At 42.7% G+C, this 12,012-nt stretch overlaps 1 protein-coding gene across 1 annotated transcript in view; it reads right to left on the reverse strand.

The window, feature by feature from the left end:
• LOC121545097 (glypican-3) overlaps positions 1-12,012 on the reverse strand; it is a 308,607-nt gene that overhangs the window by 117,137 nt on the left and 179,458 nt on the right. The window contains exon 5 of the mRNA XM_041855493.1: positions 9,846-9,974. Within this exon, the coding sequence (XP_041711427.1) occupies positions 9,846-9,974 (129 nt within the window). The remainder of the gene's footprint in view (positions 1-9,845; positions 9,975-12,012) is intronic.

Consider the following 12,012-nt stretch of genomic DNA (forward strand, 5'->3'; position numbering starts at 1 on the left):
AACAGTGCCAAAAGTGGTGCACTATAGGGACTAGGTTGCAATTTGGGATGTGGCCAAGGTTTGATGCTGCCATGCTCTCTGCTACGCGTGGCTTTAACCCTTTATGAGCCAAACTCTAAAGCTATCAGCATGTCAACCTGGGAGAATGACTCCAAGCGCTCAACCAGACAGATGTGTTTAGACAGGAGAGGAACACACATCCCAAAGGAATGAGAAACTGAAGAAAGGATGACTGACATCACTGACTTCTTTCTTCACTCACACAGACTAAGGCATAGCTAACTGCCTATGCGCCATCACGATAAGGGTGATAATGATTGATGTTATGTCTTTTATCATCTCATATGTCACGAACTTCCATTGTGCCAAATGTATGATCTAACGACAAGGACAATGGAAATGGTGAGGATGTGATAGTTTACTGAGAAGAGGAAAGTCAGAAACGGGGCAGAAGAACAGGAAAATGAGTGTCTGAAGAAGCCGACAGCCCGTAGGCAGTGGCGTTGGTACAGTGTGCGGTCTTAGGCTGTTCTTATCTCTATGACACACCTGATCACCCCTCCATCAGCCATCAGCTCCTCATTGCCACAGTGCCACCTAAGTCATACTTTTCAATAAACCCTGAATTACATTTCCACCGGACCATTTTGTTATTTGATTTTTAATTTTAAGACCCCTTGAAGTATCCAACAAAAATAATTTTTTTGGCCTTACAAACGCATTGAATAACAGATTAATTACATGGAACAACAGATAGTCCCCAAAAAAATATCAAAAGGAAGTTTCTTCTGAAGTGTCTGTCCTATATCTGAGAGATATAAGAAAGATGAGGAAACAACTTTTATTTTTATTTGTACATGTATTTAACCCCTTATTTTTGGCACTAAACACGCTCCATATATACTTCCATTAATTTTTTAACTGGTACCGGGGGACCTTCAGACGAGTCTTGTAAGGCCTGTGGGCGTCTGACATGTACGTGTTCGTGTGAGTCTCATCTTTCCATAGAGGAAAGATGAGACGTTCGGACACTACAGACGATTTTGTGAGAAGACCGATTTTTGGGATGTGTCAAGGTCTGATAAACACACCTCTAGTTCGGTCACCTTTCACTGCGGAAGTGCGACATCAGCGGATGTGGTGGATTGAGACGCATCCAATGCAAAAAAAAAAAGATATCTCTTGCTTAAACTGACTAATTTTATTATGCAAATTAGATTTCCACGGGAGTGTGGACATCGACTCTAAGGGGTTAAAAGGGCAATCAGCAGTACAGTCGAGTACAGGCTTAACTGAATAACAATAGAGACAGAATGCAATACAGAATTATTGAATAGTTTGGGGTAAGCCTCGTCACTGAGGAATGCTCCTCAGAGCCAGATGCTAATGACAGGTTGCCCTATGCTGGACAGCTGTTTTCGAACCCCCCACTGGATGACGAACCTTCAGTTGGTGGGGAGGTGGAAGATCATTGGAATACTTGCTGCAAAAAAGCAAGTGGGAGATACAAGGTTTGAGTTGACATATAAATACTCCCCTAGATTCATGCCCATTGGTTGAAAGAAAGGAAAGTGATTATTGCACCAGCGAGCCCAAAGGTTAATCAGCAACCGTGGATGAATTGTCTTAGTGTGCCATGCTCATAGGCTGAAGTTAATAGGTGAAGACATTGCGCACGCTTGATAATAGTAAAGGAGGAGGAAAGACGTGATACTGTGCTGATGAGGTAACATTATAAACACTAAAATAGAATCCCCAAGCTTACAAGGTCGTTCTGCCCCTGAGCAAGGAAGTTAACCTACTGTTCCCCGTGTGCCGATGATGTGGATGTCGATTAAGGCAGCCCCCCCGCACCTCTCTGAGTCAGAGGGGTTGGGTTCAATGCGGAAGACACATTTCAGTTGAATGGATTCAGTTGTACAACTGACTAGGTATCCCCATTTTCCTTTCCCATAGATACCTGCTATGCTGATGAGGTATCATTGTAACCACTACCATATACAGTTGAAGTCGGAAGTTTACATACAATTAGGTTGGAGTCATTAAAACTTGTTTTTCAACCACTCCACAAATTTCTTGTGAACAAACTATAGTTTTGGCAAGTCGGTTAGGACATCTACTTTGTGCATGACACAAGTAATTTTTCCAACAATTGTTTAGAGACAGATTATTTCAATTATAATTCACTGTATCACAATTCCAGTGTGTCAGAAGTTTACATACACTAAGTTGACTGTGCCTTTAAACAGCTTGGACAATTCCAGAAAATGATGTCATGGTTTTAGAAGCTTCTGATAGGCTAATTTACATAATTTGAGTCAATTGGAGGTGTACCTGTGGATGTATTTCAAGGCCTACCTTCAAACTCAGTGCCTCTTTGCTTGACATCATGGGAAAACAAAAGAACTCAGCCAAGACCTCAGAAAAAAAATTGTAGACCTCCGAAAGTGTGTTTCATCCTTGGGAGCAATTTCCAAACTCTTGAAGGTACCACGTTCATCTGTACAAACAATAGTACGCAAGTATAAACACCACGGGACCACGCAGCCGTCATACCGCTTAGGAAGGAGACGCGTTCTGTCTCCTAGAGATGAACGTACTTTGGTGCGAAAAGTGCAAATCAATCCCAGAACAACAGCAAAGGACCTTGTGAAGATGCTGGAGGAAACAGGTACAAAAGTCATATATCGACATAACCTGAAAGGCCGCTCAGCAAGGAAGAAGCCACTGATCCAAAACCGCCATAAAAAAGCCACACTACAGTTTGCAACTGCACATGGGGACAAAGATCATACTTTTTGGAGAAATATCCTCTGGTCTGATGAAACAAAAATAGAACTGTTTGGTCATAATGACCATCGTTATGTTTGGAGGAAAAAGGTGGGGCTTGCAAGCCGAAGAACACCATCCCAACCGTGAAGCATGGGGGTGGCAGCATCATGCTGTTGGGGTCCTTTGCTGCAGGAGGGGATGGTGCACTTCACAAAATAGATGGCATCATGAGGAAGGAAAATTATGTGGATATATTGAAGCAACATCTCAAGACATCAGTCAGGAAGTTAATGCTTGGTCGCAAATGGGTCTTCCAAATGGACAATGACCCCAAGCATACTTCCAAAGTTGTGGCAAAATGGCTTAAGGACAACAAAGTCAAGATATTGGAGTGGCCATCACAAAGCCCTGACCTCAATCCTATAGAAAAGTTGTGGGAAGAACTGAAAAAGCGTGTGTGAGCAAGGAGGCCTACAAACCTGACTCAGTTACACCATCTCTGTCAGGAGGAATGGGCCAAAATTCACCCAGCTTATTGTGGGAAGCTTGTGGAAGGCTACCCGAAACGTTTGACCCAAGTTAAACAATTTAAAGGCAATGCTACCAAATACTAATTGAGTGTATGTAAACTTCTGACCCACTGGGAATGTGATGAAAGAAAAAAAAGCTGAAATAAATCTCTCTCTATTATATTTCTGACATTTCAAATTCTTAAAAGAAAGTGGTGATCCTAACTGACCTAGGACAGGGAAATTTTACTAAGATTAAATGTCAGGAATTGTGAAAAACTGAGTTTAAATGTATTTGGCTAAGGTGTATGTAAACTTCCGCCTTCAACTGTAAGTATTCAGACCCTTTGCTATGAGACTCGAAATTGAGCTCAGGTTTATCCTGTTTCCATTGATCATCCTTGAGATGTTTCTACAACTTGATTGGAGTCCACCTTTGGTAAATGTAATTGTTTGGATATGATTTGGAAAGGCACACACCTGTCTATATAAGGTCGACAGTGCATGTCAGAGCAAAAACCAAGCCATGAGGTCGAAGGAATTGTCCGTAGAGCTCCGAGACAGGATCTTGGGAAGGGTACCAAAAATGTTCTGCATCATTTAAGGTTTCCAAGAACACCATGGCCTCCATCATTCTTAAATGGATGAAGTTTGGAACCACCAAGACTCTTCCTAAAGCTGGCCCCCTGGCCAAACTGAGAAATCGGGGGAGAAGGGCATTGGTCAGGGAGGTGGCCAAGAACCCCATGGTCACTCTGACAGAGCTCTAGAGTTCCTCTGTGGAGATGGGAGAAACCTCCAGAAGGACAACCATCTCTGCAGCACTCCACCAATCAGGCCTTTATGGTAGAGTGGCCAGTAAATGTACATGACAGCCCGCTTGGAGTTTGCCAAAAGGCACCTAAAGACTCTCAGACCATGAGAAACAAGATTATCTGGTCTGATGAAACCAAGATTGAACTCTGGCCTGAATGCCAAGCGCAACGTCTGGACAGCATTTTTCTGTGGGGATGTTTTTCAGCAGCAGGGACTGGGAGACTAGTCAGGATCGAGGCAAAGATTAACTGAGCAAAGTACAGAGAGATCCTTGATTAAAACCTGCTCCAGAGCGCTCAGGACCGCAGACTGGGTCAAAGGTTCACCTTCCAATAGGACAACGACCCTAAGTACACAGTCAAGACAACACAGGAGTGGCTTCGGGACAAGTCTCTGAATGTCCTTGAGTGGCCCAGCCAGAGCCTGGACTTGAACCCGATCGAACATCTCTGGAGAGACCTGAAAATAGCTGTGCAGCAACGCTACCCACCCAACCTGACAGAGCTTGAGAGGATCTGCAGAGAAGAATGGGAGAAACTCCCCAAATACAGATGTGCCAAGCTTGTAGCAAAATACCGAAGAAGACTCGATGCTGTAATCGCTGCCAAAGGTACTTCAACAAAGTACTGAGTAAAGGGTCTGAATACTTATGTAAATGTGATATTTCCGTATTTTTATTTTTTATAAATGAGCAAACATAAAAAAAAAACTGTTTTTGCTTTGTCATTATGTGGTATTGTGTGTAGATTGATGAGGGGGGGAGCAACTTAATCAATTTTAGAATAAGGCTGTGGAAAAAGTAAAGGGGTCTGAATCCTTTCCGAAGGCAGTGTACAGTGGGGAAAATTTGTATTTAGTCAGCCACCAATTGTGCAAGTTCTCCCACTTAAAAAGATGAGAGAGGCCTGTAATTTTCATCATAGGTACACGTCAACTATGACAGACAAAATGAGAAAAAAAAATCCAGAAAATCACATTGTAGGATTTTTAATGAATTTATTTGCAAATTATGGTGGAAAATAAGTATTTGGTCACCTACAAACAAGCAAGATTTCTGGCTCTCACAGACCTGTAACTTCTTCTTTAAGAGGCTCCTCTGTCCTCCACTCGTTACCTGTATTAATGGCACCTGTTTGAACTTGTTATCAGTATAAAAGACACCTGTCCACAACCTCAAACAGTCACACTCCAAACTCCACTATGGCCAAGACCAAAGAGCTGTCAAAGGACACCAGAAACAAAATTGTAGACCTGCACCAGGCTGGGAAGACTGAATCTGCAATAGGTAAGCAGCTTGGTTTGAAGAAATCAACTGTGGGAGCAATTATTAGGAAATGGAAGACATACAAGACCACTGATAATCTCCCTCGATCTGGGGCTCCACGCAAGATCTCACCCCGTGGGGGTCAAAATGATCACAAGAACGGTGAGCAAAAATCCCAGAACCACACGGGGGGACCTAGTGAATGACCTGCAGAGAGCTGGGACCAAAGTAACAAAGCCTACCATCAGTAACACACTACGCCGCCAGGGACTCAAATCCTGCAGTGCCAGACGTGTCCCCCTGCTTAAGCCAGTACATGTCCAGGCTCGTCTGAAGTTTGCTAGAGTGCATTTGGATGATCCAGAAGAGGATTGGGAGAATGTCATATGGTCAGATGAAACCAAAATATAACTTTTTTGGTAAAAACTCAACGCGTCGTGTTTGGAGGACAAAGAATGCTGAGTTGCATCCAAAGAACACCATACCTACTGTGAAGCATGGGGGTGGAAACATCATGCTTTGGGGCTGTTTTTCTGCAAAGGGACCAGGACGACTGATCCGTGTAAAGGAAAGAATGAATGGGGCCATGTATCGTGAGATTTTGAGTGAAAACCTCCTTCCATCAGCAAGGGCATTGAAGATGAAACGTGGCTGGGTCTTTCAGCATGACAATGATCCCAAACACACCGCCCGGGCAACGAAGGAGTGGCTTCGTAAGAAGCATTTCAAGGTCCTGGAGTGGCCTAGCCAGTCTCCAGATCTCAACCCCATAGAAAATCTTTGGAGGGAGTTGAAAGTCTGTGTTGCCCAGCGACAGCCCCAAAACATCACTGCTCTAGAGGAGATCTGCATGGAGGAATGGGCCAAAATACCAGCAACAGTGTGTGAAAACCTTGTGAAGGCTTACAGAAAACGTTTGACCTGTGTCATTGCCAACAAAGGGTATATAACAAAGTATTGAGAAACTTTTGTTATTGACCAAATACTTATTTTCCACCATAATTTGCAAATAAATTCATTAAAAATCCTACAATGTGATTTTCTGGATTTTTTTTCCTCATTTTGTCTGCCATAGTTGACGTGTACCTATGATGAAAATTACAGGCCTCTCTCATCTTTTTAAGTGGGATAACTTGCACAATTGGTGGCTGACTAAATACTTTTTTTCCCCACTGTATATGGTGACTTTATATCAAACAACAAGCACGAGGTGAGAACGTCTTTCATAACAGATCCCTCAGTCACCTTTCACTGGGAAGTCTATAGAAACAACAACACGGGAGAAAACAGTAGAGTCCTGGTGATGTGTGTGACAGGACCTGGTTTGCATCCCAAATAGTACCCTATTCCCTTTATAGTGCACTACTTTTGATGAGGGTCCATAGTCTCTTGTCTAAAGTAGTGAACTATATAGGTAATAGAGGGCCATTAATTTTGAGACGCAGCCTATGAGTGCTGGACTCATTCTCACATCAACCACCTGTTTGCACCTTGAGTCGTAAGGTGCAATGTAACATTCATGGAGGAAACGGACATGCTTAGCTTCCATGATAGGTTATTATAGTCAGATGAAGGCTAATGGATGCGGCATGATTAGATGTTAATAGCAATGATACATGCTTTAAAATGGGCTAGGAGTTTAATCTTAATGTTGCATAATGACACACAAAGAGCAAAGTAATAAATACATTTTGCGCCTACAAAGTCTGCCAAAACAATATTTAGATACGGAGACAATACAATAGATTACTGACAGAAAGTGGACATGTTTATTTTCAGCATTGTCAGTTTGCCCAGATCCTTTTATGTGGTGTGAGGACGCACCCTGAGTGTTTATAGACGTCTTGACGATGTGAAGGTGTCATTCCTTTGATCTTGGCTTTAGGTGACACGCACAATGCGGCTGATAATGGGAGCCATGTTTAGCTCAGTCCTCAATGGCTCTACAGAAACAGTGTGAGATATATCCCTTAAACAATGTAAACTAGGCTTTGGTCCTATTATTGCTCACACAATTTTTATTTGGCGCAAAATTGAAAAACAATTTCACTAGGAATCAAAATGGCATGCCCATACTCCAATATTTCACAATAATGCCTTGCGATCTGGAGGATGGCCTTTTGCATCCCCCCAATGGTCCAAATGTGGAATCTTTACCGATATCATGGACAGTAATGGTTTGAGAACATTCCAAGTTTTGAAAGATACATACACATTACCAGGCAACTCCTTTTTTTCTATATTTACAACTTAGGTCAGCTATGCGAAACTCAACTACCAAAACATCTAATGATGGGATTTATAAATAAATAATCCGGGCTCCCGAAAGGACTGATCTCTATAATATATAAACAACTTTTGGAAAGCTCATATTCTGAGCTAGCCATCAAAAAAGTATGGTTCACAGATCAAATTGAATCCGAACCACCCTTTAACTGGAACAGAATATGGAAAAATATGACCTTGGCATCCCTTAATTCGAACCACCAATTTATACATTTTAAGTTTGTTCACAGACTGTATTTAACACCAACAAAACATTTTACAATGAAATAGATGGGGTGTGAAGCATGGTTTCTGGGTGGGGATGGAGGATGCGGGCAGGTGGATAGGGACTGAATGGGGAATGTGTTTGGGTTATCTTTGTATGCATTTATTTGATTGATTTTGTATCTGTAACCCCCCTCTGAAAAATAAAAATGACAAAACTTAATAAAAGGTTGGTCACAAAAAAAAAAATAGTGTCCGACGAATTCTGACCTCTAAGTTCATCTACCCTACAATTGAGTGTAAAAGCTATAATAAATTAAGCCTAACACTTTTGGTATAAACTAATCCTCTCCTGGAGAATAATAAGAGAAGATAATCCAACAAAAATCTCTGAATGGAAATATAGCCTACTCTCAGAGGACATTGAGAGTTGCTTGCAGGAGGACATTACAATCCCTCCATCCCACCCCCTCCTTCCTTCCCACCCTCTATATATCCCTCTCTCTTATCTGTCACCCTCTCTCCACTGGCCCATAACTAGCCCCCAAGGAAACCTCAGCCCCCTTGCCACCCAGCTCTCTACCCCCTGGAGGAGGCAGTAAGCCCGTTTATAGCTCTCTGAGAGTGTCCTCATCTCCCCTGTGACAGGCACACTGAGACTGAGGAAGGGCTGCGGCCTGCCTGTTACAGACTGAAGGAGAGACGGGGAGGAAACGAGGACACAGGAAGGAAGCTAGTAAGACCCCTCAGAATGAAGCTTGGGTCGTATTCACTGGGCACTAAACAGAATAACATTTACTGAAACAGGGAGGGACTACCCAAACTTGTCCATTAAGAATATGAAATTGTAGTTTTCTGTTGCAAAACATTTTGTTACATTTTGCTACTGTGTGCACTAATTAATACAACCATGTTTTGCCTGTAAGGAATCCAATATTGCTGAATTTTACTGGTGCACTTTAATTATTTGTTTTTAATTTTTAATTACATTTTTTACTTAACACTTATTTTTCTTAAAACTGCAATGTTGGTTAAGGGCTTGCAAGTAAGCATTTCTCTGTAAGGTCTACACCTGTTGTATTCGGCGCATGTGACAAATACTATTTGATTTGATTTGATTTGAATAAGAGCTTTGAGGAGATGTACTGTGACTATATCTGGGTTTGCTAAACAGGCTGATGTGCTTCTCGAGGGGAATTTTTGTAACTTCCTTCCCCTCTCATTTCATCTAGAAGTGATGCTTTGTCATTGATTCAAATCGAGTTAAGTGAGGCAAATTAAAATTGGGGCCAGATGAACAGAGAGAACGAGGGAGATCAATTTACGATGCAGGAGCGAGTGGGACAGGAGGTGAAGTGAAACATTGCCGAATCCAAATAGGGTTCTGTGGGGTGCAGCGAGACACGGGGCGAAGGATGAGCGAGCGATCGAAACGGCAATTAACCGAGCAATGAGAAGGCGAAAGCGCGACTGACATTAATAACCTTCTCATAGAGAGACCGAGTCAAGATTTACAGTCACACACTGTCAGAGAGGAGGCTCGACTGAAGAGCTCATCACTTCTACACAAACTTAACCTTCAACTGTCCTACACACTCTTTACTGAAGGATAGTGATCATTCAACTTTAATGCACTTTGTAGATCTGATACATCTGTATGACTGGAAAGAGATAGAGAGCGCCAGAATACATGACAGTAAAACCACAACCAGATTGCATAGTGTGCTGTTTAGGTTGGTACACAACTGTATTTCACATCGCATACTACTGTAGATAGGCTACTGTCAGGTTTACAAACCAGTCTATTGCAGCGAACACAGGATGCGTCTCAAATGGCACCTTATTCCCTATATAGCGCATTACGTTTGACCAGGCCCCTGGTCAGAAATGGTACCCCATTCCCTTTTTTTGCACTACTTTTGATCAGTGCCCTATATAGGGAATAGGGTGCCTTTTGGGACACACCCACAGACATCTGTCAGTGTGTCGTTTACCTGTCTCTCATTTCCAGTCCGTTCCAGCAGAGGGAGTGGTTGCCTGGCGCTAGAGGATCGCGGCTACACAGAGCCTGTCCCAGACCACTGTAGAAGGAGCTGAAGCCCCTCAGGCTGGAGATAAACTCCCTGAGGGATAGAGGAGAAGAGAAGAGAAAAGAGGGAAATAACTTTAATAATGGTAATGAATGGTATTATTCTTATCTTATTTTGGTCAGCAAAAAGGAGGGGAGAGGGGGAGAGAAAGAGAAAAAATAATGAGAGGGAGGGGGGAACATAGATAAAACTGCAAATTAAGCATCATTATTTGAGATCGAGAGAGAGAGAGAAGAGGAAGTGGTATAGAACGGAGGAAATAAAATAGTATAATGGTGGGGATAGTGAAGGAGCACCGCAGCCTCAGAACGCAGCAGCCCGCCTGGTGTTCAACATTCCCAAGTTCTACCATGTCACCCCGCTCCTCCGCACACTCCACTGGCTTCCAGTCGAAGAGCAGCAAGGAGAACTGCCCCTCCCTACCTTCAGCCTATGCTCAAACCCTATACCCCACCCCCTGGCAGCTCCCGCTCAGCCCAGTCAAAGCTCTTCTCTGTCCTGGCTGGCACACCAACAGTGGAAGCAGCTTCCCCCTGAAGCTAGGACAGCACAGTCCCTCATCTGTGTCCCAAATGGCAACCTATTTTCTTTATAGTGCACTACTCTGGTCGTGAACTAACTATAATGGGAGTAGGGTACCATTTTGGATTCAAGTGTTTCTGTTCCTAATAGACATGAATCTGGCCACTCTGCTGAAGCCAACGGCCTGCTGAGCATCACTACTCTGTTCATACCTGTTACTGGAATGCGTTTCAAACGCACTGGGCTAGAGGGATGCTCACTGTCACTTTCATAGTAGATTAGGCTAGTAGCACACACAGGCAAGCAGGCATGCACAAGCACGCACACACGCGCACACATACACACTAGCAGGAGCACACACAGCGCACAAACAAGCGCAAACACACACACACTTTAACCAGCCTGTCAGAGTCACTGCCATCCTCAACTCACCTGCTCCAGTCCAGCACTTCAACACTGACTACTACAGCACTGGCATTACATCACACAGACATTAATATGGCAAGCACTACTGCCAGAGACTTTACTAGGACACACACTACAAACAACATCCTAAATTAACACAGGCTTGTCCTGGCAGTGTAGAAAGAGCAAAAGTGTATGAGGTCTATCTATGGTACATAGCAAATCTGTCTCATATTAATCAAAAAAAAATTACACAAGGACCTGGTTGCCCACTAGAGTGCTTATTTAAATGCACTTATGAGTGCTTTGGTTGAGAGCAAAATCTGGACCCTAGATATTTCCCTCAGCTCCTACTCACCCATTCAGTGTTTGCAGATCTCAAGGAAAGTGTAGTGACAAAATGATAGCTAGATGCTCCCCTAAACCCACATGAAAAATATTACAGTTTACTATAGAACACTACAGTACTTACTATATAATTATGTAGTAAACTGTAGTATACTATACTAGATACTGTAGTATCCCTTGATCATGTGTAGTACTTACTATAGAATTTTGGGTCCTGCTTTAAATGACGTTCAGCTTATAAAGGATTCATAAAGCCTTCATAATACCTTCATAAACACCACATAAATGTGTTACAAAGTATCTAAAACTGTATGTCATGCTTTATAAAGGGTTCATAAATGTGGCATAACATTGTGACATAATCATCCATGTCAAATGTGACATAACCCACTATGTCGAATATGATATAAACATGTCCTTTATAAAGGGTGACAAGTTGGATCGAAGGATTAGAATAGTGAAGTCATGTTAGTTACATTACACCTAATCTCGTTCCCAGACACTTCCGCCCAAATGTGCGGAAGGTCTGGTGGACCAACGCACCAAACTAAGCCTTCATTAGTTAGGGTTAGGTTTAAAATCCAATTTTAAGATGATAAATTGTGGAAATGGGCAGGGTTTAGCCATAATTATGGTTCCTGTGTAAACTAGTGATGATGACAAATACTTTACTCAGTAATGTCAATCCTATAGAATTCGATGGTCACTCCCAGTGGTGACCCATCATTCAGGGCGGGTGGGGCAGGTAATGTTCTCTAGCTGAAGCCTTTATAAGCTGCACACCATTTAAAGTGGG

Source organism: Coregonus clupeaformis, chromosome 3, assembly GCF_020615455.1.
Source record: "Coregonus clupeaformis isolate EN_2021a chromosome 3, ASM2061545v1, whole genome shotgun sequence".
In the NCBI taxonomy this organism is placed as follows: domain Eukaryota; kingdom Metazoa; phylum Chordata; class Actinopteri; order Salmoniformes; family Salmonidae; genus Coregonus; species Coregonus clupeaformis.